Source organism: Aegilops tauschii, chromosome 6, assembly GCF_002575655.3.
Source record: "Aegilops tauschii subsp. strangulata cultivar AL8/78 chromosome 6, Aet v6.0, whole genome shotgun sequence".
NCBI lineage: Eukaryota > Viridiplantae > Streptophyta > Magnoliopsida > Poales > Poaceae > Aegilops > Aegilops tauschii.
Window position 1 is genome coordinate 9,322,343 of NC_053040.3, and position 24,768 is coordinate 9,347,110.

Below are 24,768 nucleotides of genomic sequence, written 5' to 3' on the forward strand. Positions count from 1 at the left end.
CAGAAGCAGTACCACTTCCAGGTCCGACGGGCCATTAGATTAGACCAGTCCCCTATTAAGGTTAACCCTCTGTCCATATAGCCCTATGATCTGTGGGACCTCTACTTAATCCATCAGTTAAAATATAGCGAAGACACTGCCATGTGGGCCCCGCTTCTAGTTTGATAGAGTCTTTGTTGACCGGGTAAACATCGGCACATGGATCCACTTGGCATACGTCGTCGTTCGGTCCTTGTGTGTGCCAAAAGTTTTTGGGATGTTTTGAGTTCAGAAATAATTTAAAAAATCCAAAAAAAATCAAACCCTGAAAAATCATAAGAAATTTATATGAATTCAGAGTTATGCAAAATTGTATTAGAAAATGGTTAAAAAATATCGCATATATGTGCATTTCATTTACATTCATGTGAAAACCAATGCTTTAAACCTGATTCGGGTAAATAACTTAAATTGGCCTTTTAATAATTATTCAAGTTGTTGGAAATGCTATAATTAGTGCATTTGAAATAATTCAATTAGCTTATGTTATGTTGCATTAGATCAATTTCAAATAACACTATAGCATGCCATGGATCTCATATCATGATCACTTCGGTGTCTTGATTGTAGTGGTAAATGGCTTGTCTAACGCTTTCCTGGTGTTTGTATTTCTTCTTGATAGGACCCAAAGTTGATGTGAACAATGGGAAAGATCTAAGCAGTGTGAGTCCTTGATGAAAGACAAGGAAAATCACTTGATCATATGGGCGTCGACGACGTCTATGCCAATATATAGAATGGATCCTGCCAACGCTGCCTTCGTCCATACGGGAACTAGGGCTGGACGAAAAGCTCGAAGCTCGTGAGCATAATGAGCGCTCGATAGTTCGGCTCGTGCTCGTTAGTCAATGAACCAAGCCGAACAGTGTTTTTTGCTCGTTAAGATTAACGAGCTTAATGAGTGAGCAAACGAGTTTCACGAGCTAACTCGTTTCACTCGATACTTTTCAAAAGTTTGATATGAGACCCCTAGTTCAAATCAGCCCATACTAACAAAAGAGTTGAGTTAGCCCAGCCTAGGGGCCATGTGCCCCATCCCACTTTGGCACTTCTCCTAGACCTAGGAACATGCCGAGAGGAGACCCTAGAGTCAACCAGGATCCAGCCGCCGGGAACCAAATGTCCTTGATCAATTTATACCGTTGTGAATTTTTAATGGGATCATGGGATTCTTTTATGTTGTTTATTATCATAAAATCTTTGTTTAATTTATTCCATTGTGAATTTTTTATGGGATCATGGGATTTTTTGTGTTGTTTATTAACTTAATGAGCACTCGTGAACGCTCACGAGCATAACGAGCCCATAACGAACCGAGCCGAACAGAGGTTTTAGCTCGTTAATATTAATGAGCTTAATGATAACGAGCTTAACGATAATGAGCTTAATGATAACGAGCCGAACAAGCCGAGCAGCTCGTTAATCCAGCCCTAACGGGAACGACACCTCATTTCAACTTGCCAGGTGGGCCCCTTCCATTGGTGGCACATCCCTCCATCTTTTGAATTAGTATTGTATGTTCCCATCAATATTAACGATTCCTATGCAAATATTACAATTGAAACAACGGGTGCCTCTACAAACTTTAAATTTAACTCCTAGATTATTCCGTAAATCCTTCACATGCTTAAATAAGCTCAAGAGCCCATTGCCATGGAATGGTAATATTTATGGTGATAACGGGCCGGCCTGATGGAGGCCCCAAGTAGCAAAGAATAGATCAGGTAATGGACCATTAATTCAACTTGACCTGATACTTAACGGGTGCGACGCATTCGACAATGAGGTCCACCCACTTGGAGTCAAAACCCAGCTTAAACATAATACTTCTCAAGAAATTCCACTCCACCTGGTCATATGAATTGTGCATATCAAGCTTGACATCAAAAAGACAAAACCTTCCTTTCCTTTTCTTCTTGTAGTATGATAATGCTCGTATGCCACCAAGTCATTATTCGTAATCATGCACCCTGGAAAGAAAGTGCTTGCTTATGGCAAAAATTATCTCAGGCAGCACACTCTTCAAACAGTTAGCAACATTTCTTGATAACTTTATAAACTACATTAAGCGTGAAGAAAAATGGCTGGAACTGATTACGGATTTGGGGTTATCAAATTTTGGAATAGAAACTACCATTTACGGTTACATCCGTCCAGAACCATGCCCGAGTTGAGTGCTTGTAACACATTATGGAATCGCGCACTCATTTGTATTACATAATTAGTTGATTTACTAAAACATTAAGCGTCAACACGCGCGGATTCTTCCTCCTGCTTTTGCATGGCCCTTGATTAAGCTGCTCCATTTTGTTGATTGCTTGCTTATTAATGCTTGACTTGAGTAAATTGTTATAGTGGTTATGTTTGCAGCTTGGAGCACTCTCACTCTTCCTACGCTGCCAGTTGCTGCAAACATGCTGTACTTTAGATGCAACCGTGCAAGAGAACGGTCTGTATAATTCAACAAAAAAATTCCTAGGAAGTTCACTGTATTTTTAGCTGCTCCCTGGACACTCAGTGCAAATGTGAATGATATAATTTGTTACTGTTCTGTTATACTTGTTTAGCTACCCTTGAAAATGAGTGTGTATCTTTCTCAGGTGTCTGTCTCGTGTGTTTCACATTCTTTATGCACCACGCTGCTCATTATTTATTTTATGCATGATCAAAGAGCAAACGTGAACTTGTCATCTGTGCTAAACCATAGGTAGCACCGTTTCTTCTCTAAATTCATGAAATCATATACATAATCTGATAAGCCTCCCGAGTATAGGATATGTGTACACTGGACTTCCCTATAAGAACGAAAATTATATACATGACACTGGACCGACAAGAGGTACCAATAACCTGCGCTCACCTTTGTTTTAGAAACTCACTCATCAGACCAGGTGATTCCCTCCATGCCGACATTCTGGTCAAGCCCCAAGGCATTCCACACCGCCGGAGACGCGTCGACGATGTTGTCGGCACACGGGGGCTCGTAGTTGTGGTCTTCGTCGCAGCCATAGACGGAGTCGCACTCGTCCACCACCTTGGCATACACGGACTTGCCATTGGCGGTGATCTTGATGCGGTGCCCGCAACGGGCCATGTTCTTGAACCAGCCGGTGGAGAGCGCGACTACCATCTCCTTGTCGCTATGGTAGGCGTTGTCACACTCCGACGGACCGCCGCCGTCCTTGCCCTTCTCAAAGCTGTTGAGCGTCAAGACGGCCTTGGTGGTCGCGGTGACCGGCGGCGAGCAGTGGTACTGCGGGTACCTCTTGCCATCCTCGCAACAGTCCGGGTCGTTGCTCTTCTCACAGTTGCCCGACTTTCCTGGAAGGTAGCCACTTGCACGGCAGACACCGAGACCAGGGCGGAGTGAGGACGCGATGTGGGAGGTGGAGAGCGCCACCAGGAGGAAGATTGCCATGGTGGCTAGAGCTCTTGCAGTGGCCATCTTAGCTACTGAACAGTGCTCAACTCTAACGCTCGTCTACTTCTTGGTTGCTGCTACAGTACTGGTTTGTTTGCCTCGATTGATTGTGTTGTGTGGTTAGAGAGCTGCAGGGTCGACTTTATATAGTGCTTCTACTAGTTCAGTTATGAGCACCAACTTGTTGCATATTCTCCACGGCAAATCATTGACGCGTTCAGACATGGCACTGGTCCGTAACGTATCAAATGGATTGTTATAATACTAGGTCGGACGTCTATATACCGTGTCTCATTGAGCATGATCCTTGGGAAAGACAGACAGAGACAGGATTACACCCATGATAAAAATATTGCAGAACAGGTTCAAAGAACTGAATGAATTGATAGCAACATTCTTCATATTCTATTTCTACCACACTTCTTACCGGTGCTTTCAACCATGACTAACACCATCTGAGGGTCACTGGAATATAGAAAACTTCGTTAGATAAATAAGTATTTACTCAAAAGCCACGTACGTGCATGTCTTATTCTTGTGTTCTTGAAAATGGTACCACGAGAAGGAAATAAAATGTACACCTTTGGAGAACATAGATAATGCTACAACGAGAGGTGCAGTTCATTGCTGGTGCAACACATATTTTTGCCATTTTTATTTGCACCTATAGTTACGTGGGACTTCCTCTTCCAACCATACTGGCTTGTCCAAAATCTGCACCGATGTAAAATGCCACATACTTATTAGATCGGGAGAATTAAGTTACGTGAGACATCTCTATTTTTTTCCCCTTGGGGCCAGTTGGGGTTGAAAATTTATCAGCTTCATGAATTCATGTCGAATTCGGCGGACATGAAAACCGTGCCCCACCATTTGACATTGACAGAACCACTTATTATTCAGGCCCCAGCTGAATCGCCCGATCCGTATTTTCCTGATCGGCGATTCCAGCCACAATCCTGAGCCTCTCCTCTGTACGTTGGCCGTGGCGGCAACGCCGGCCTCCACCTCAGGAGATCTTATCTTCGCCCCGTCTTCCCAACCATGGATAAGCTGCGACGGATGTGCGTGCGTCGGCGCGTTAAGACCCTGCTACCGCAAGCTACACGAGTGGCGCGGGCCCAGTCCGTCTGATTGTGGCGGGACAGCAGCGGCGGCTGCATGCTCAGTGCTGCCTCATCGGCGTCCTGCTCGTCTAGGAGATGGCGGCTGCTGGCGCTCAACACAAGCAATATAAATATCGATGGTGTCGTGTCCTCAAGGCAGAGCTCGCGTGGGTGCGAACTGTGGAAGGTGCAGCTGCACAACGGCTGCTTGCGACCCTCTCGGTGGCATGATCTGGCGGCATGAGTTTATGGGGTGTCCTTCCCAAGGTCGCGAGTGATGCAACAACGATGATGGCCGTCAAGGCAGCCTCCGAGGTTCTGGACTTCACCATGGGTACGTGTGTCGTCTACAAGAGGCAGGCCTGATGGTGTAGCATGCTGTTGCGAGGGCACGATGTCCGCGAGCGGAAAATGATGATGTGGCGGTGGAGGCGACGGCCCAGTGCACGGCACATCTGGCGTCCAGCGGCATCTTATCCACCTTCGGTGGGAATCTGGATGCCGAAATAAGACTTTGCTAATGGGGCCGGGGTGTGCCAAGGATTTCCCATCGTCTGTGCCTCTGTGCACATGGAGGATGCAAGGGTAAAGACCCCGGGGCCGTGGTGTATGCTGCTCGTCGGTTCATGTCAGTTTGGACTGGCAGTGGCTAGATTTGCATCGCGACATGATGGCCCCTCGATGGCTATCGTGATGATCTTATGTGGGATTACATCCCACTCATCTGCTAGGGTCACTTTGGCCTTGCTAGCGTGACATGACTTTCGGAAGATCAATCATCAAGTTTGTGACTAAAACACTGCTTCATGTCCGGGGTGAAAACCTTTGTTCTAGCTTGTATTTGTTGGGCTCATCAGCATCACACTAGCGTAATTACCTTCATGAAGGTGTCTTCTAGTATATGTGTGCTAGCCTTCAGTGGTTGGTCCCGGCTTGCTGGATGAAAATCCATGGCCTGGTAAGTTGCGACCGGACGGACGATGGCGTCGGAAGGACGTGTATTCTTCTCGAAGGTGTTGTCGCGGAAGCAGTAGACTTCGTCATAGGTGTTGCATTCATATCTTGTAAAGGTTCTTCCATGGTTGCCTATGTTTTGTATTCCCCTTGTTGATGATTTTCGTCAACTTTCATAACAAATGGTTGTGTGCGTCACAATGATGTAGAGGCCCGAGATTTCAGCCTCTCTTTTTTTAAATACAGGTCAATTTTTTTCCAGGTGGGACACTATGTTCCCGCGCCTCCTGCTCTAGCCTCAACCTCGCTCTTGCAAACCAGCTAGAGCACGCATAGCTGCCTCCCGCCATTGTTGTGTCCTCCCCGTGTGTCGTTGTCGTGCATTGTGGTCACTGGCGTTCAAACAGAAGCAGTACCACTTCCAGGTCCGACGGGCCATTAGATTAGACCAGTCCCCTATTAAGGTTAACCCTCTGTCCATATAGCCCTATGATCCGTGGGACCTCTACTTAATCCATCAGTTAAAATATAGCGAAGACACTGCCATGTGGGCCCCGCTTCTAGTTTGATAGAGTCTTTGTTGACCGGGTAAACATCGGCACATGGATCCACTTGGCATACGTCGTCGTCGTTCGGTCCTTGTGTGTGCCAAAAGTTTTTGGGATGTTTTGAGTTCAGAAATAATTTAAAAAATCCAAAAAAAATCAAACCCTGAAAAATCATAAGAAATTTATATGAATTCAGAGTTATGCAAAATTGTATTAGAAAATGTTTAAAAAATATCGCATATATGTGCATTTCATTTACATTCATGTGAAAACCAATACTTTAAACCTGATTCGGGTAAATAACTTAAATTGGCCTTTTAATAATTATTCAAGTTGTTGGAAATGCTATAATTAGTGCATTTGAAATAATTCAATTAGCTTATGTTATGTTGCATTAGATCAATTTCAAATAACACTATAGCATGCCATGGATCTCATATCATGATCACTTCGGTGTCTTGATTGTAGTGGTAAATGGCTTGTCTAACGCTTTCCTGGTGTTTGTGTTTCTTCTTGATAGGACCCAAAGTTGATGTGAACAATGAGAAAGATCTAAGCAGTGTGAGTCCTTGATGAAAGACAAGGAAAATCACTTGATCATATGGGCGTCGACGACGTCTATGCCAATATATAGAATGGATCCTGCCAACGCTGCCTTCGTCCATACGGGAACTAGGGCTGGACGAAAAGCTCGAAGCTCGTGAGCATAATGAGCGCTCGATAGTTCGGCTCGTGCTCGTTAGTCAATGAACCAAGCCGAACAGTGTTTTTTGCTCGTTAAGATTAACGAGCTTAATGAGTGAGCAAACGAGTTTCACGAGCTAACTCGTTTCACTCGATACTTTTCAAAAGTTTGATATGAGACCCCTAGTTCAAATCAGCCCATACTAACAAAAGAGTTGAGTTAGCCCAGCCTAGGGGCCATGTGCCCCATCCCACTTTGGCACTTCTCCTAGACCTAGGAACATGCCGAGAGGAGACCCTAGAGTCAACCAGGATCCAGCCGCCGGGAACCAAATGTCCTTGATCAATTTATACCGTTGTGAATTTTTAATGGGATCATGGGATTCTTTTATGTTGTTTATTATCATAAAATCTTTGTTTAATTTATTCCATTGTGAATTTTTTATGGGATCATGGGATTTTTTGTGTTGTTTATTAACTTAATGAGCACTCGTGAACGCTCACGAGCATAACGAGCCCATAACGAACCGAGCCGAACAGAGGTTTTAGCTCGTTAATATTAATGAGCTTAATGATAACGAGCTTAACGATAATGAGCTTAATGATAACGAGCCGAACAAGCCGAGCAGCTCGTTAATCCAGCCCTAACGGGAACGACACCTCATTTCAACTTGCCAGGTGGGCCCCTTCCATTGGTGGCACATCCCTCCATCTTTTGAATTAGTATTGTATGTTCCCATCAATATTAACGATTCCTATGCAAATATTACAATTGAAACAACGGGTGCCTCTACAAACTTTAAATTTAACTCCTAGATTATTCCGTAAATCCTTCACATGCTTAAATAAGCTCAAGAGCCCATTGCCATGGAATGGTAATATTTATGGTGATAACGGGCCGGCCTGATGGAGGCCCCAAGTAGCAAAGAATAGATCAGGTAATGGACCATTAATTCAACTTGACCTGATACTTAACGGGTGCGACGCATTCGACAATGAGGTCCACCCACTTGGAGTCAAAACCCAGCTTAAACATAATACTTCTCAAGAAATTCCACTCCACCTGGTCATATGAATTGTGCATATCAAGCTTGACATCAAAAAGACAAAACCTTCCTTTCCTTTTCTTCTTGTAGTATGATAATGCTCGTATGCCACCAAGTCATTATTCGTAATCATGCACCCTGGAAAGAAAGTGCTTGCTTATGGCAAAAATTATCTCAGGCAGCACACTCTTCAAACAGTTAGCAACATTTCTTGATAACTTTATAAACTACATTAAGCGTGAAGAAAAATGGCTGGAACTGATTACGGATTTGGGGTTATCAAATTTTGGAATAGAAACTACCATTTACGGTTACATCCGTCCAGAACCATGCCCGAGTTGAGTGCTTGTAACACATTATGGAATCGCGCACTCATTTGTATTACATAATTAGTTGATTTACTAAAACATTAAGCGTCAACACGCGCGGATTCTTCCTCCTGCTTTTGCATGGCCCTTGATTAAGCTGCTCCATTTTGTTGATTGCTTGCTTATTAATGCTTGACTTGAGTAAATTGTTATAGTGGTTATGTTTGCAGCTTGGAGCACTCTCACTCTTCCTACGCTGCCAGTTGCTGCAAACATGCTGTACTTTAGATGCAACCGTGCAAGAGAACGGTCTGTATAATTCAACAAAAAAATTCCTAGGAAGTTCACTGTATTTTTAGCTGCTCCCTGGACACTCAGTGCAAATGTGAATGATATAATTTGTTACTGTTCTGTTATACTTGTTTAGCTACCCTTGAAAATGAGTGTGTATCTTTCTCAGGTGTCTGTCTCGTGTGTTTCACATTCTTTATGCACCACGCTGCTCATTATTTATTTTATGCATGATCAAAGAGCAAACGTGAACTTGTCATCTGTGCTAAACCATAGGTAGCACCGTTTCTTCTCTAAATTCATGAAATCATATACATAATCTGATAAGCCTCCCGAGTATAGGATATGTGTACACTGGACTTCCCTATAAGAACGAAAATTATATACATGACACTGGACCGACAAGAGGTACCAATAACCTGCGCTCACCTTTGTTTTAGAAACTCACTCATCAGACCAGGTGATTCCCTCCATGCCGACATTCTGGTCAAGCCCCAAGGCATTCCACACCGCCGGAGACGCGTCGACGATGTTGTCGGCACACGGGGGCTCGTAGTTGTGGTCTTCGTCGCAGCCATAGACGGAGTCGCACTCGTCCACCACCTTGGCATACACGGACTTGCCATTGGCGGTGATCTTGATGCGGTGCCCGCAACGGGCCATGTTCTTGAACCAGCCGGTGGAGAGCGCGACTACCATCTCCTTGTCGCTATGGTAGGCGTTGTCACACTCCGACGGACCGCCGCCGTCCTTGCCCTTCTCAAAGCTGTTGAGCGTCAAGACGGCCTTGGTGGTCGCGGTGACCGGCGGCGAGCAGTGGTACTGCGGGTACCTCTTGCCATCCTCGCAACAGTCCGGGTCGTTGCTCTTCTCACAGTTGCCCGACTTTCCTGGAAGGTAGCCACTTGCACGGCAGACACCGAGACCAGGGCGGAGTGAGGACGCGATGTGGGAGGTGGAGAGCGCCACCAGGAGGAAGATTGCCATGGTGGCTAGAGCTCTTGCAGTGGCCATCTTAGCTACTGAACAGTGCTCAACTCTAACGCTCGTCTACTTCTTGGTTGCTGCTACAGTACTGGTTTGTTTGCCTCGATTGATTGTGTTGTGTGGTTAGAGAGCTGCAGGGTCGACTTTATATAGTGCTTCTACTAGTTCAGTTATGAGCACCAACTTGTTGCATATTCTCCACGGCAAATCATTGACGCGTTCAGACATGGCACTGGTCCGTAACGTATCAAATGGATTGTTATAATACTAGGTCGGACGTCTATATACCGTGTCTCATTGAGCATGATCCTTGGGAAAGACAGACAGAGACAGGATTACACCCATGATAAAAATATTGCAGAACAGGTTCAAAGAACTGAATGAATTGATAGCAACATTCTTCATATTCTATTTCTACCACACTTCTTACCGGTGCTTTCAACCATGACTAACACCATCTGAGGGTCACTGGAATATAGAAAACTTCGTTAGATAAATAAGTATTTACTCAAAAGCCACGTACGTGCATGTCTTATTCTTGTGTTCTTGAAAATGGTACCACGAGAAGGAAATAAAATGTACACCTTTGGAGAACATAGATAATGCTACAACGAGAGGTGCAGTTCATTGCTGGTGCAACACATATTTTTGCCATTTTTATTTGCACCTATAGTTACGTGGGACTTCCTCTTCCAACCATACTGGCTTGTCCAAAATCTGCACCGATGTAAAATGCCACATACTTATTAGATCGGGAGAATTAAGTTACGTGAGACATCTCTATTTTTTTCCCCTTGGGGCCAGTTGGGGTTGAAAATTTATCAGCTTCATGAATTCATGTCGAATTCGGCGGACATGAAAACCGTGCCCCACCATTTGACATTGACAGAACCACTTATTATTCAGGCCCCAGCTGAATCGCCCGATCCGTATTTTCCTGATCGGCGATTCCAGCCACAATCCTGAGCCTCTCCTCTGTACGTTGGCCGTGGCGGCAACGCCGGCCTCCACCTCAGGAGATCTTATCTTCGCCCCGTCTTCCCAACCATGGATAAGCTGCGACGGATGTGCGTGCGTCGGCGCGTTAAGACCCTGCTACCGCAAGCTACACGAGTGGCGCGGGCCCAGTCCGTCTGATTGTGGCGGGACAGCAGCGGCGGCTGCATGCTCAGTGCTGCCTCATCGGCGTCCTGCTCGTCTAGGAGATGGCGGCTGCTGGCGCTCAACACAAGCAATATAAATATCGATGGTGTCGTGTCCTCAAGGCAGAGCTCGCGTGGGTGCGAACTGTGGAAGGTGCAGCTGCACAACGGCTGCTTGCGACCCTCTCGGTGGCATGATCTGGCGGCATGAGTTTATGGGGTGTCCTTCCCAAGGTCGCGAGTGATGCAACAACGATGATGGCCGTCAAGGCAGCCTCCGAGGTTCTGGACTTCACCATGGGTACGTGTGTCGTCTACAAGAGGCAGGCCTGATGGTGTAGCATGCTGTTGCGAGGGCACGATGTCCGCGAGCGGAAAATGATGATGTGGCGGTGGAGGCGACGGCCCAGTGCACGGCACATCTGGCGTCCAGCGGCATCTTATCCACCTTCGGTGGGAATCTGGATGCCGAAATAAGACTTTGCTAATGGGGCCGGGGTGTGCCAAGGATTTCCCATCGTCTGTGCCTCTGTGCACATGGAGGATGCAAGGGTAAAGACCCCGGGGCCGTGGTGTATGCTGCTCGTCGGTTCATGTCAGTTTGGACTGGCAGTGGCTAGATTTGCATCGCGACATGATGGCCCCTCGATGGCTATCGTGATGATCTTATGTGGGATTACATCCCACTCATCTGCTAGGGTCACTTTGGCCTTGCTAGCGTGACATGACTTTCGGAAGATCAATCATCAAGTTTGTGACTAAAACACTGCTTCATGTCCGGGGTGAAAACCTTTGTTCTAGCTTGTATTTGTTGGGCTCATCAGCATCACACTAGCGTAATTACCTTCATGAAGGTGTCTTCTAGTATATGTGTGCTAGCCTTCAGTGGTTGGTCCCGGCTTGCTGGATGAAAATCCATGGCCTGGTAAGTTGCGACCGGACGGACGATGGCGTCGGAAGGACGTGTATTCTTCTCGAAGGTGTTGTCGCGGAAGCAGTAGACTTCGTCATAGGTGTTGCATTCATATCTTGTAAAGGTTCTTCCATGGTTGCCTATGTTTTGTATTCCCCTTGTTGATGATTTTCGTCAACTTTCATAACAAATGGTTGTGTGCGTCACAATGATGTAGAGGCCCGAGATTTCAGCCTCTCTTTTTTTAAATACAGGTCAATTTTTTTCCAGGTGGGACACTATGTTCCCGCGCCTCCTGCTCTAGCCTCAACCTCGCTCTTGCAAACCAGCTAGAGCACGCATAGCTGCCTCCCGCCATTGTTGTGTCCTCCCCGTGTGTCGTTGTCGTGCATTGTGGTCACTGGCGTTCAAACAGAAGCAGTACCACTTCCAGGTCCGACGGGCCATTAGATTAGACCAGTCCCCTATTAAGGTTAACCCTCTGTCCATATAGCCCTATGATCCGTGGGACCTCTACTTAATCCATCAGTTAAAATATAGCGAAGACACTGCCATGTGGGCCCCGCTTCTAGTTTGATAGAGTCTTTGTTGACCGGGTAAACATCGGCACATGGATCCACTTGGCATACGTCGTCGTCGTTCGGTCCTTGTGTGTGCCAAAAGTTTTTGGGATGTTTTGAGTTCAGAAATAATTTAAAAAATCCAAAAAAAATCAAACCCTGAAAAATCATAAGAAATTTATATGAATTCAGAGTTATGCAAAATTGTATTAGAAAATGTTTAAAAAATATCGCATATATGTGCATTTCATTTACATTCATGTGAAAACCAATACTTTAAACCTGATTCGGGTAAATAACTTAAATTGGCCTTTTAATAATTATTCAAGTTGTTGGAAATGCTATAATTAGTGCATTTGAAATAATTCAATTAGCTAATGTTATGTTGCATTAGATCAATTTCAAATAACACTATAGCATGCCATGGATCTCATATCATGATCACTTCGGTGTCTTGATTGTAGTGGTAAATGGCTTGTCTAACGCTTTCCTGGTGTTTGTGTTTCTTCTTGATAGGACCCAAAGTTGATGTGAACAATGAGAAAGATCTAAGCAGTGTGAGTCCTTGATGAAAGACAAGGAAAATCACTTGATTATATGGGCGTCGACGACGTCTATGCCAATATATAGAATGGATCCTGCCAACGCTGCCTTCGTCCATACGGGAACTAGGGCTGGACGAAAAGCTCGAAGCTCGTGAGCATAATGAGCGCTCGATAGTTCGGCTCGTGCTCGTTAGTCAATGAACCAAGCCGAACAGTGTTTTTTGCTCGTTAAGATTAACGAGCTTAATGAGTGAGCAAACGAGTTTCACGAGCTAACTCGTTTCACTCGATACTTTTCAAAAGTTTGATATGAGACCCCTAGTTCAAATCAGCCCATACTAACAAAAGAGTTGAGTTAGCCCAGCCTAGGGGCCATGTGCCCCATCCCACTTTGGCACTTCTCCTAGACCTAGGAACATGCCGAGAGGAGACCCTAGAGTCAACCAGGATCCAGCCGCCGGGAACCAAATGTCCTTGTTCAATTTATACCGTTGTGAATTTTTAATGGGATCATGGGATTCTTTTATGTTGTTTATTATCATAAAATCTTTGTTTAATTTATTCCATTGTGAATTTTTTATGGGATCATGGGATTTTTTGTGTTGTTTATTAACTTAATGAGCACTCGTGAACGCTCACGAGCATAACGAGCCCATAACGAACCGAGCCGAACAGAGGTTTTAGCTCGTTAATATTAATGAGCTTAATGATAACGAGCTTAACGATAATGAGCTTAATGATAACGAGCCGAACAAGCCGAGCAGCTCGTTAATCCAGCCCTAACGGGAACGACACCTCATTTCAACTTGCCAGGTGGGCCCCTTCCATTGGTGGCACATCCCTCCATCTTTTGAATTAGTATTGTATGTTCCCATCAATATTAACGATTCCTATGCAAATATTACAATTGAAACAACGGGTGCCTCTACAAACTTTAAATTTAACTCCTAGATTATTCCGTAAATCCTTCACATGCTTAAATAAGCTCAAGAGCCCATTGCCGTGGAATGGTAATATTTATGGTGATAACGGGCCGGCCTGATGGAGGCCCCAGGTAGCAAAGAATAGATCAGGGAATGGACCATTAATTCAACTTGACCTGATACTTAACGGGTGCGACACATTCGACAATGAGGTCCACCCACTTGGAGTCAAAACCCAGCTTAAACATAATACTTCTCAAGAAATTCCACTCCACCTGGTCATATGAATTGTGCATATCAAGCTTGACATCAAAAAGACAAAACCTTCCTTTCCTTTTCTTCTTGTAGTATGATAACGCTCGTATGCCACCAAGTCATTATTCGTAATCATGCACCCTGGAAAGAAAGTGCTTGCTTATGGCAAAAATTATCTCAGGCAGCATACTCTTCAAACAGCTAGCAACATTTCTTGATAACTTTATAAACTACATTAAGCGTGAAGAAAAATGGCTGGAACTGATTACGGATTTGGGGTTATCAAATTTTGGAATAGAAACTACCATTTACGGTTACATCCGTCCAGAACCATGCCCGAGTTGAGTGCTTGTAATACATTATGGAATCGCGCACTCATTTGTATTACATAATTAGTTGATTTACTAAAACATTAAGCGTCAACACGCGCGGATTCTTCCTCCTGCTTTTGCATGGCCCTTGATTAAGCTGCTCCATTTTGTTGATTGCTTGCTTATTAATGCTTGACTTGAGTAAATTGTTATAGAGGTTATGTTTGCAGCTTGGAGCACTCTCACTCTTCCTACGCTGCCAGTTGCTGCAAACATGCTGTACTTTAGATGCAACCGTGCAAGAGAACGGTCTGTATAATTCAACAAAAAAATCCTAGGAAGTTCACTGTATTTTTAGCTGCTCCCTGGACACTCAGTGCAAATGTGAATGATATAATTTGTTACTGTTCTGTTATACTTGTTTAGCTACCCTTGAAAATGAGTGTGTATCTTTCTCAGGTGTCTGTCTCGTGTGTTTCACATTCTTTATGCACCACGCTGCTCATTATTTATTTTATGCATGATCAAAGAGCAAACGTGAACTTGTCATCTGTGCTAAACCATAGGTAGCACCGTTTCTTCTCTAAATTCATGAAATCATATACATAATCTGATAAGCCTCCCGAGTATAGGATATGTGTACACTGGACTTCCCTATAAGAACGAAAATTATATACATGACACTGGACCGACAAGAGGTACCAATAACCTGCGCTCACCTTTGTTTTAGAAACTCACTCATCAGACCAGGTGATTCCCTCCATGCCGACATTCTGGTCAAGCCCCAAGGCATTCCACACCGCCGGAGACGCGTCGACGATGTTGTCGGCACACGGGGGCTCGTAGTTGTGGTCTTCGTCGCAGCCATAGACGGAGTCGCACTCGTCCACCACCTTGGCATACACGGACTTGCCATTGGCGGTGATCTTGATGCGGTGCCCGCAACGGGCCATGTTCTTGAACCAGCCGGTGGAGAGCGCGACTACCATCTCCTTGTCGCTATGGTAGGCGTTGTCACACTCCGACGGACCGCCGCCGTCCTTGCCCTTCTCAAAGCTGTTGAGCGTCAAGACGGCCTTGGTGGTCGCGGTGACCGGCGGCGAGCAGTGGTACTGCGGGTACCTCTTGCCATCCTCGCAACAGTCCGGGTCGTTGCTCTTCTCACAGTTGCCCGACTTTCCTGGAAGGTAGCCACTTGCACGGCAGACACCGAGACCAGGGCGGAGTGAGGACGCGATGTGGGAGGTGGAGAGCGCCACCAGGAGGAAGATTGCCATGGTGGCTAGAGCTCTTGCAGTGGCCATCTTAGCTACTGAACAGTGCTCAACTCTAACGCTCGTCTACTTCTTGGTTGCTGCTACAGTACTGGTTTGTTTGCCTCGATTGATTGTGTTGTGTGGTTAGAGAGCTGCAGGGTCGACTTTATATAGTGCTTCTACTAGTTCAGTTATGAGCACCAACTTGTTGCATATTCTCCACGGCAAATCATTGACGCGTTCAGACATGGCACTGGTCCGTAACGTATCAAATGGATTGTTATAATACTAGGTCGGACGTCTATATACCGTGTCTCATTGAGCATGATCCTTGGGAAAGACAGACAGAGACAGGATTACACCCATGATAAAAATATTGCAGAACAGGTTCAAAGAACTGAATGAATTGATAGCAACATTCTTCATATTCTATTTCTACCACACTTCTTACCGGTGCTTTCAACCATGACTAACACCATCTGAGGGTCACTGGAATATAGAAAACTTCGTTAGATAAATAAGTATTTACTCAAAAGCCACGTACGTGCATGTCTTATTCTTGTGTTCTTGAAAATGGTACCACGAGAAGGAAATAAAATGTACACCTTTGGAGAACATAGATAATGCTACAACGAGAGGTGCAGTTCATTGCTGGTGCAACACATATTTTTGCCATTTTTATTTGCACCTATAGTTACGTGGGACTTCCTCTTCCAACCATACTGGCTTGTCCAAAATCTGCACCGATGTAAAATGCCACATACTTATTAGATCGGGAGAATTAAGTTACGTGAGACATCTCTATTTTTTTCCCCTTGGGGCCAGTTGGGGTTGAAAATTTATCAGCTTCATGAATTCATGTCGAATTCGGCGGACATGAAAACCGTGCCCCACCATTTGACATTGACAGAACCACTTATTATTCAGGCCCCAGCTGAATCGCCCGATCCGTATTTTCCTGATCGGCGATTCCAGCCACAATCCTGAGCCTCTCCTCTGTACGTTGGCCGTGGCGGCAACGCCGGCCTCCACCTCAGGAGATCTTATCTTCGCCCCGTCTTCCCAACCATGGATAAGCTGCGACGGATGTGCGTGCGTCGGCGCGTTAAGACCCTGCTACCGCAAGCTACACGAGTGGCGCGGGCCCAGTCCGTCTGATTGTGGCGGGACAGCAGCGGCGGCTGCATGCTCAGTGCTGCCTCATCGGCGTCCTGCTCGTCTAGGAGATGGCGGCTGCTGGCGCTCAACACAAGCAATATAAATATCGATGGTGTCGTGTCCTCAAGGCAGAGCTCGCGTGGGTGCGAACTGTGGAAGGTGCAGCTGCACAACGGCTGCTTGCGACCCTCTCGGTGGCATGATCTGGCGGCATGAGTTTATGGGGTGTCCTTCCCAAGGTCGCGAGTGATGCAACAACGATGATGGCCGTCAAGGCAGCCTCCGAGGTTCTGGACTTCACCATGGGTACGTGTGTCGTCTACAAGAGGCAGGCCTGATGGTGTAGCATGCTGTTGCGAGGGCACGATGTCCGCGAGCGGAAAATGATGATGTGGCGGTGGAGGCGACGGCCCAGTGCACGGCACATCTGGCGTCCAGCGGCATCTTATCCACCTTCGGTGGGAATCTGGATGCCGAAATAAGACTTTGCTAATGGGGCCGGGGTGTGCCAAGGATTTCCCATCGTCTGTGCCTCTGTGCACATGGAGGATGCAAGGGTAAAGACCCCGGGGCCGTGGTGTATGCTGCTCGTCGGTTCATGTCAGTTTGGACTGGCAGTGGCTAGATTTGCATCGCGACATGATGGCCCCTCGATGGCTATCGTGATGATCTTATGTGGGATTACATCCCACTCATCTGCTAGGGTCACTTTGGCCTTGCTAGCGTGACATGACTTTCGGAAGATCAATCATCAAGTTTGTGACTAAAACACTGCTTCATGTCCGGGGTGAAAACCTTTGTTCTAGCTTGTATTTGTTGGGCTCATCAGCATCACACTAGCGTAATTACCTTCATGAAGGTGTCTTCTAGTATATGTGTGCTAGCCTTCAGTGGTTGGTCCCGGCTTGCTGGATGAAAATCCATGGCCTGGTAAGTTGCGACCGGACGGACGATGGCGTCGGAAGGACGTGTATTCTTCTCGAAGGTGTTGTCGCGGAAGCAGTAGACTTCGTCATAGGTGTTGCATTCATATCTTGTAAAGGTTCTTCCATGGTTGCCTATGTTTTGTATTCCCCTTGTTGATGATTTTCGTCAACTTTCATAACAAATGGTTGTGTGCGTCACAATGATGTAGAGGCCCGAGATTTCAGCCTCTCTTTTTTTAAATACAGGTCAATTTTTTTCCAGGTGGGACACTATGTTCCCGCGCCTCCTGCTCTAGCCTCAACCTCGCTCTTGCAAACCAGCTAGAGCACGCATAGCTGCCTCCCGCCATTGTTGTGTCCTCCCCGTGTGTCGTTGTCGTGCATTGTGGTCACTGGCGTTCAAACAGAAGCAGTACCACTTCCAGGTCCGACGGGCCATTAGATTAGACCAGTCCCCTATTAAGGTTAACCCTCTGTCCATATAGCCCTATGATCCGTGGGACCTCTACTTAATCCATCAGTTAAAATATAGCGAAGACACTGCCATGTGGGCCCCGCTTCTAGTTTGATAGAGTCTTTGTTGACCGGGTAAACATCGGCACATGGATCCACTTGGCATACGTCGTCGTCGTTCGGTCCTTGTGTGTGCCAAAAGTTTTTGGGATGTTTTGAGTTCAGAAATAATTTAAAAAATCCAAAAAAAATCAAACCCTGAAAAATCATAAGAAATTTATATGAATTCAGAGTTATGCAAAATTGTATTAGAAAATGTTTAAAAAATATCGCATATATGTGCATTTCATTTACATTCATGTGAAAACCAATACTTTAAACCTGATTCGGGTAAATAACTTAAATTGGCCTTTTAATAATTATTCAAGTTGTTGGAAATGCTATAATTAGTGCATTTGAAATAATTCAATTAGCTAATGTTATGTTGCATTAGATCAATTTCAAATAACACTATAGCATGCCATGGATCTCATATCATGATCACTTCGGTGTCTTGATTGTAGTGGTAAATGGCTTGTCTAACGCTTTCCTGGTGTTTGTGTTTCTTCTTGATAGGACCCAAAGTTGATGTGAACAATGAGAAAGACCTAAGCAGTGTGAGTCCTTGATGAAAGACAAGGAAAATCACTTGATTATATGGGCGTCGACGACGTCTATGCCAATATATAGAATGGATCCTGCCAACGCTGCCTTCGTCCATACGGGAACTAGGGCTGGACGAAAAGCTCGAAGCTCGTGAGCATAATGAGCGCTCGATAGTTCGGCTCGTGCTCGTTAGTCAATGAACCAAGCCGAACAGTGTTTTTTGCTCGTTAAGATTAACGAGCTTAATGAGTGAGCAAACGAGTTTCACGAGCTAACTCGTTTCACTCGATACTTTTCAAAAGTTTGATATGAGACCCCTAGTTCAAATCAGCCCATACTAACAAAAGAGTTGAGTTAGCCCAGCCTAGGGGCCATGTGCCCCATCCCACTTTGGCACTTCTCCTAGACCTAGGAACATGCCGAGAGGAGACCCTAGAGTCAACCAGGATCCAGCCGCCGGGAACCAAATGTCCTTGTTCAATTTATACCGTTGTGAATTTTTAATGGGATCATGGGATTCTTTTATGTTGTTTATTATCATAAAATCTTTGTTTAATTTATTCCATTGTGAATTTTTTATGGGATCATGGGATTTTTTGTGTTGTTTATTAACTTAATGAGCACTCGTGAACGCTCACGAGCATAACGAGCCCATAACGAACCGAGCCGAACAGAGGTTTTAGCTCGTTAATATTAATGAGCTTAATGATAACGAGCTTAACGATAATGAGCTTAATGATAACGAGCCGAACAAGCCGAGCAGCTCGTTAATCCAGCCCTAACGGGAACGACACCTCATTTCAACTTGCCAGGTGGGCCCCTTCCATTGGTGGCACATCCCTCCATCTTTTGAATTAGTATTGTATGTTCCCATCAATATTAACGATTCCTATGCAAATATTACAATTGAAACAACGGGTGCCTCTACAAACTTTAAATTTAACTCCTAGATTATTCCGTAAATCCTTCACATGCTTAAATAAGCTCAAGAGCCCATTGCCGTGGAATGGTAATATTTATGGTGATAACGGGCCGGCCTGATGGAGGCCCCAGGTAGCAAAGAATAGATCAGGGAATGGACCATTAATTCAACTTGACCTGATACTTAACGGGTGCGACACATTCGACAATGAGGTCCACCCACTTGGAGTCAAAACCCAGCTTAAACATAATACTTCTCAAGAAATTCCACTCCACCTGGTCATATGAATTGTGCATATCAAGCTTGACATCAAAAAGACAAAACCTTCCTTTCCTTTTCTTCTTGTAGTATGATAACGCTCGTATGCCACCAAGTCATTATTCGTAATCATGCACCCTGGAAAGAAAGTGCTTGCTTATGGCAAAAATTATCTCAGGCAGCATACTCTTCAAACAGCTAGCAACATTTCTTGATAACTTTATAAACTACATTAAGCGTGAAGAAAAATGGCTGGAACTGATTACGGATTTGGGGTTACCAAATTTTGGAATAGAAACTACCATTTACGGTTACATCCGTCCAGAACCATGCCCGAGTTGAGTGCTTGTAATACATTATGGAATCGCGCACTCATTTGTATTACATAATTAGTTGATTTACTAAAACATTAAGCGTCAACACGCGCGGATTCTTCCTCCTGCTTTTGCATGGCCCTTGATTAAGCTGCTCCATTTTGTTGATTGCTTGCTTATTAATGCTTGACTTGAGTAAATTGTTATAGAGGTTATGTTTGCAGCTTGGAGCACTCTCACTCTTCCTACGCTGCCAGTTGCTGCAAACATGCTGTACTTTAGATGCAACCGTGCAAGAGAACGGTCTGTATAATTCAACAAAAAAATCCTAGGAAGTTCACTGTATTTTTAGCTGCTCCCTGGACACTCAGTGCAAATGTGAATGATATAATTTGTTACTGTTCTGTTATACTTGTTTAGCTACCCTTGAAAATGAGTGTGTATCTTTCTCAGGTGTCTGTCTCGTGTGTTTCACATTCTTTATGCACCACGCTGCTCATTATTTATTTTATGCATGATCAAAGAGCAAACGTGAACTTGTCATCTGTGCTAAACCATAGGTAGCACCGTTTCTTCTCTAAATTCATGAAATCATATACATAATCTGATAAGCCTCCCGAGTATAGGATATGTGTACACTGGACTTCCCTATAAGAACGAAAATTATATACATGACACTGGACCGACAAGAGGTACCAATAACCTGCGCTCACCTTTGTTTTAGAAACTCACTCATCAGACCAGGTGATTCCCTCCATGCCGACATTCTGGTCAAGCCCCAAGGCATTCCACACCGCCGGAGACGCGTCGACGATGTTGTCGGCACACGGGGGCTCGTAGTTGTGGTCTTCGTCGCAGCCATAGACGGAGTCGCACTCGTCCACCACCTTGGCATACACGGACTTGCCATTGGCGGTGATCTTGATGCGGTGCCCGCAACGGGCCATGTTCTTGAACCAGCCGGTGGAGAGCGCGACTACCATCTCCTTGTCGCTATGGTAGGCGTTGTCACACTCCGACGGACCGCCGCCGTCCTTGCCCTTCTCAAAGCTGTTGAGCGTCAAGACGGCCTTGGTGGTCGCGGTGACCGGCGGCGAGCAGTGGTACTGCGGGTACCTCTTGCCATCCTCGCAACAGTCCGGGTCGTTGCTCTTCTCACAGTTGCCCGACTTTCCTGGAAGGTAGCCACTTGCACGGCAGACACCGAGACCAGGGCGGAGTGAGGACGCGATGTGGGAGGTGGAGAGCGCCACCAGGAGGAAGATTGCCATGGTGGCTAGAGCTCTTGCAGTGGCCATCTTAGCTACTGAACAGTGCTCAACTCTAACGCTCGTCTACTTCTTGGTTGCTGCTACAGTACTGGTTTGTTTGCCTCGATTGATTGTGTTGTGTGGTTAGAGAGCTGCAGGGTCGACTTTATATAGTGCTTCTACTAGTTCAGTTATGAGCACCAACTTGTTGCATATTCTCCACGGCAAATCATTGACGCGTTCAGACATGGCACTGGTCCGTAACGTATCAAATGGATTGTTATAATACTAGGTCGGACGTCTATATACCGTGTCTCATTGAGCATGATCCTTGGGAAAGACAGACAGAGACAGGATTACACCCATGATAAAAATATTGCAGAACAGGTTCAAAGAACTGAATGAATTGATAGCAACATTCTTCATATTCTATTTCTACCACACTTCTTACCGGTGCTTTCAACCATGACTAACACCATCTGAGGGTCACTGGAATATAGAAAACTTCGTTAGATAAATAAGTATTTACTCAAAAGCCACGTACGTGCATGTCTTATTCTTGTGTTCTTGAAAATGGTACCACGAGAAGGAAATAAAATGTACACCTTTGGGAGAACATAGATAATGCTACAACGAGAGGTGCAGTTCATTGCTGGTGCAACACATATTTTTGCCATTTTTATTTGCACCTATAGTTACGTGGGACTTCCTCTTCCAACCATACTGGCTTGTCCAAAATCTGCACCGATGTAAAATGCCACATACTTATTAGATCGGGAGAATTAAGTTACGTGAGACATCTCTATTTTTTTTCCCTTGGGGCCAGTTGGGGTTGAAAATTTATCAGCTTCATGAATTCATGTCGAATTCGGCGGACATGAAAACCGTGCCCCACCATTTGACATTGACAGAACCACTTATTATTCAGGCCCCAGCTGAATCGCCCGATCCGTATTTTCCTGATCGGCGATTCCAGCCGCAATCCTGAGCCTCTCCTCTGTACGTTGGCCGTGGCGGCAACGCCAGCCTCCACCTCAGGAGATCTTATCTTCGCCCCGTCTTCCCAACCATGGATAAGCTGCGACGGATGTGCGTGCGTCGGCGCGTTAAGACCCTGCTACCGCAAGCTACACGAGTGGCGCGGGCCCAGTCCGTCTGATTGTGGCGGGACAACAGCGGCGGCTGCATGCTCAGTGCTGCCTCATCGGCGTCCTGCTCGTCTAGGAGATGGCGGCTGCTGGCGCTCAACACAAGCAATATAAATATCGATGGTGTCGTGTCCTCAAGGCAGAGCTCGCGTGGGTGCGAACTGTGGAAGGTGCAGCTGCACAACGGCTGCTTGCGACCCTCTCGGTGGCATGATCTGGCGGCATGAGTTTATGGGGTGTCCTTCCCAAGGTCGCGAGTGATGCAACAGCGATGATGGCCGTCAAGGCAGCCTCCGAGGTTCTGGACTTCACCATGGGTACGTGTGTCGGCTACAAGAGGCAGGCCTGATGGTGTAGCATGCTGTTGCGAGGGCACGATGTCCGCGAGCGGAAAATGATGATGTGGCGGTGGAGGCGACGGCCCAGTGCACGGCACATCTGGCGTCCAGCGGCATCTTATCCACCTTCGGTGGGAATCTGGATGCCGAAATAAGACTTTGCTAATGGGGCCGGGGTGTGCCAAGGATTTCCCATCGTCTGTGCCTCTGTGCACGTGGAGGATGCAAGGGTAAAGACCCCGGGGCCGTGGTGTATGCTGCTCGTCGGTTCATGTCAGTTTGGACTGGCAGTGGCTAGATTTGCATCGCGACATGATGGCCCCTCGATGGCTATCGTGATGATCTTATGTGGGATTACATCCCACTCATCGGCTAGGGTCACTTTGGCCTTGCTAGCGTGATGTGACTTTCGGACGATCAATCATCAAGTTTGTGACTAAAACACTGCTTCATGTCCGGGGTGAAAACCTTTGTTCTAGCTTGTATTTGTTGGGCTCATGAGCATCACACTAGCGTAATTACCTTCATGAAGGTGTCTTCTAGTATATGTGTGCTAGCCTTCAGTGGTTGGACTCGGCTTGCTGGATGAAAATCCATGGCCTGGTAAGTTGTGACCGGACGGGACGATGGCGACGGAAGGACGTGTATTCTTCTCGAAGGTGTTGTCGCGGAAGCAGTAGACTTCGTCATAGGTGTTGCATTCATATCTTGTAAAGGTTCTTCCATGGTTGCCTATGTTTTGTATTCCCCTTGTTGATGATTTTGGTCAATTTTCATAACAAATGGTTGTGTGCGTCACAATGATGTAAAGGCCCGAGATTTCAGCCTCTCTTTTTTTAAATACAGGTCAATTTTTTCCAGGTGGGACACTATGTTCCCGCGCCTCCTGCTCTAGCCTCAACCTCGCTCTTGCAAACCAGCTAGAGCACGCATAGCTGCCTCCCGCCATTGTCGTGTCCTCCCCGTGTGTCGTTGTCGTGCATTGTGGTCACTGGCGTTCAAACAGAAGCAGTTCCACTTCTAGGTCCGACGGTCCATTAGATTAGACTAGTCCCCTATTAACACTACTAGGAAAAGGGCTATAGATGGAATGGCCACTAATGGCGCACCAGACATGTGGTGCGCCATTGCTATATAACAGTGGCGCACCATCTGCTGGTGCGCCATTAGTGTGAAAGACACACGGTGCGCCATTAGTAACATTTTTTTTTTATTTCCAGACATACTAATGGCGCACCAGGGCACATTGCGCCATTACTAGTTCTAACTAGTAATGGCGCACTAGCCACGTAGTGCGCCACTACAATATTTTTTTATTTTTTATTTTTTTGCAAAACTGCTAATGGCGCACCAGGGGAGAGTGCGCCATTACTAGTTTAAGCTAGTAATGGCGCACTTTTCGACGGTGCGCCATTAGTGTATATTTCATGGACACTTTGATCTCGATCCCCCTCCATCTCGATCGCTATCCCACCTTGCCAGATATGGTCCCCCTCGCCGCCGAGCACCCCCCGCACCCTCTACCCCGCTCCACCGGCCGCCGCCGCCGATCCTCCGCACCCTCCCCCGCTCCAACCGCCGCCGACGACCCACCGCACCCTTCCCTGCTCCACCGCCGCCGACGACCCACCGCACCCTCCCCCGCTCCACCGCCGCCGACGACCCACCGCACCCTAGCTCCCCTGCTCCACCGCCGCCGACGATCCACTGCACCCTCCCCGGGCCGCTCCACCGCCGCCGCCGACCCCCCGCACCCTCCCCGGCCCGCTCCACCGCCGCCGCCGAGCCCCCGCACCCTCCCGGGCCCGCTCCACCGTCACAAATGAATGCAACTAAAATTGCAAAAAAAAACAAATTTGATTATATTTTCAAATAACAAATTTGATGATATTTTGAAATAATAAATTTGATGATATTTTTAAATAATAAAATATTACTGTTTCATATTCATATTCAATTTCCAAAAAATTATTAGATGCAAAAAAAATTACTTATGGCACACCTCTGGCTGGTGCGCCATTGCTACATAAAAAAAATTTACTAATGGCGCACGCGTCGTGGGTGCGC

The 24,768-nt window shown here is 46.1% G+C and overlaps 4 protein-coding genes across 4 annotated transcripts; all 4 read right to left on the minus strand.

The window, feature by feature from the left end:
• Nucleotides 1-2,355: 2,355 nt before the first annotated feature.
• Nucleotides 2,356-4,032, minus strand: LOC109757165 (putative ripening-related protein 5). The gene has a single exon (XM_020315999.3). It carries the CDS (start codon nt 3,482-3,484, stop codon nt 2,915-2,917), a length of 570 nt encoding a protein of 189 aa, XP_020171588.3. The 5' UTR covers nt 3,485-4,032; the 3' UTR covers nt 2,356-2,914.
• Nucleotides 4,033-8,284: 4,252 nt separating this feature from the next.
• LOC141025271 (putative ripening-related protein 5) lies at nt 8,285-9,958 on the minus strand. The gene has a single exon (XM_073500573.1). It carries the CDS (start codon nt 9,409-9,411, stop codon nt 8,842-8,844), a length of 570 nt encoding a protein of 189 aa, XP_073356674.1. The 5' UTR covers nt 9,412-9,958; the 3' UTR covers nt 8,285-8,841.
• Nucleotides 9,959-14,168: 4,210 nt separating this feature from the next.
• LOC141025272 (putative ripening-related protein 5) lies at nt 14,169-15,884 on the minus strand. The gene has a single exon (XM_073500574.1). It carries the CDS (start codon nt 15,335-15,337, stop codon nt 14,768-14,770), a length of 570 nt encoding a protein of 189 aa, XP_073356675.1. The 5' UTR covers nt 15,338-15,884; the 3' UTR covers nt 14,169-14,767.
• A 4,220-nt stretch (nt 15,885-20,104) lies between these two features.
• LOC141025273 (putative ripening-related protein 5) lies at nt 20,105-22,008 on the minus strand. Its single transcript, XM_073500575.1, has one exon. It carries the CDS (start codon nt 21,261-21,263, stop codon nt 20,694-20,696), a length of 570 nt encoding a protein of 189 aa, XP_073356676.1. The 5' UTR covers nt 21,264-22,008; the 3' UTR covers nt 20,105-20,693.
• Nucleotides 22,009-24,768: the final 2,760 nt, after the last annotated feature.

Coding starts and splice junctions, on each gene's coding strand:
- LOC109757165 (XM_020315999.3), bottom strand. CDS start 3,484: ATGGCCACTGCAAGAGCTCTAGCCACCATGGCAATCTTCCTCCTGGTG.
- LOC141025271 (XM_073500573.1), bottom strand. CDS start 9,411: ATGGCCACTGCAAGAGCTCTAGCCACCATGGCAATCTTCCTCCTGGTG.
- LOC141025272 (XM_073500574.1), bottom strand. CDS start 15,337: ATGGCCACTGCAAGAGCTCTAGCCACCATGGCAATCTTCCTCCTGGTG.
- LOC141025273 (XM_073500575.1), bottom strand. CDS start 21,263: ATGGCCACTGCAAGAGCTCTAGCCACCATGGCAATCTTCCTCCTGGTG.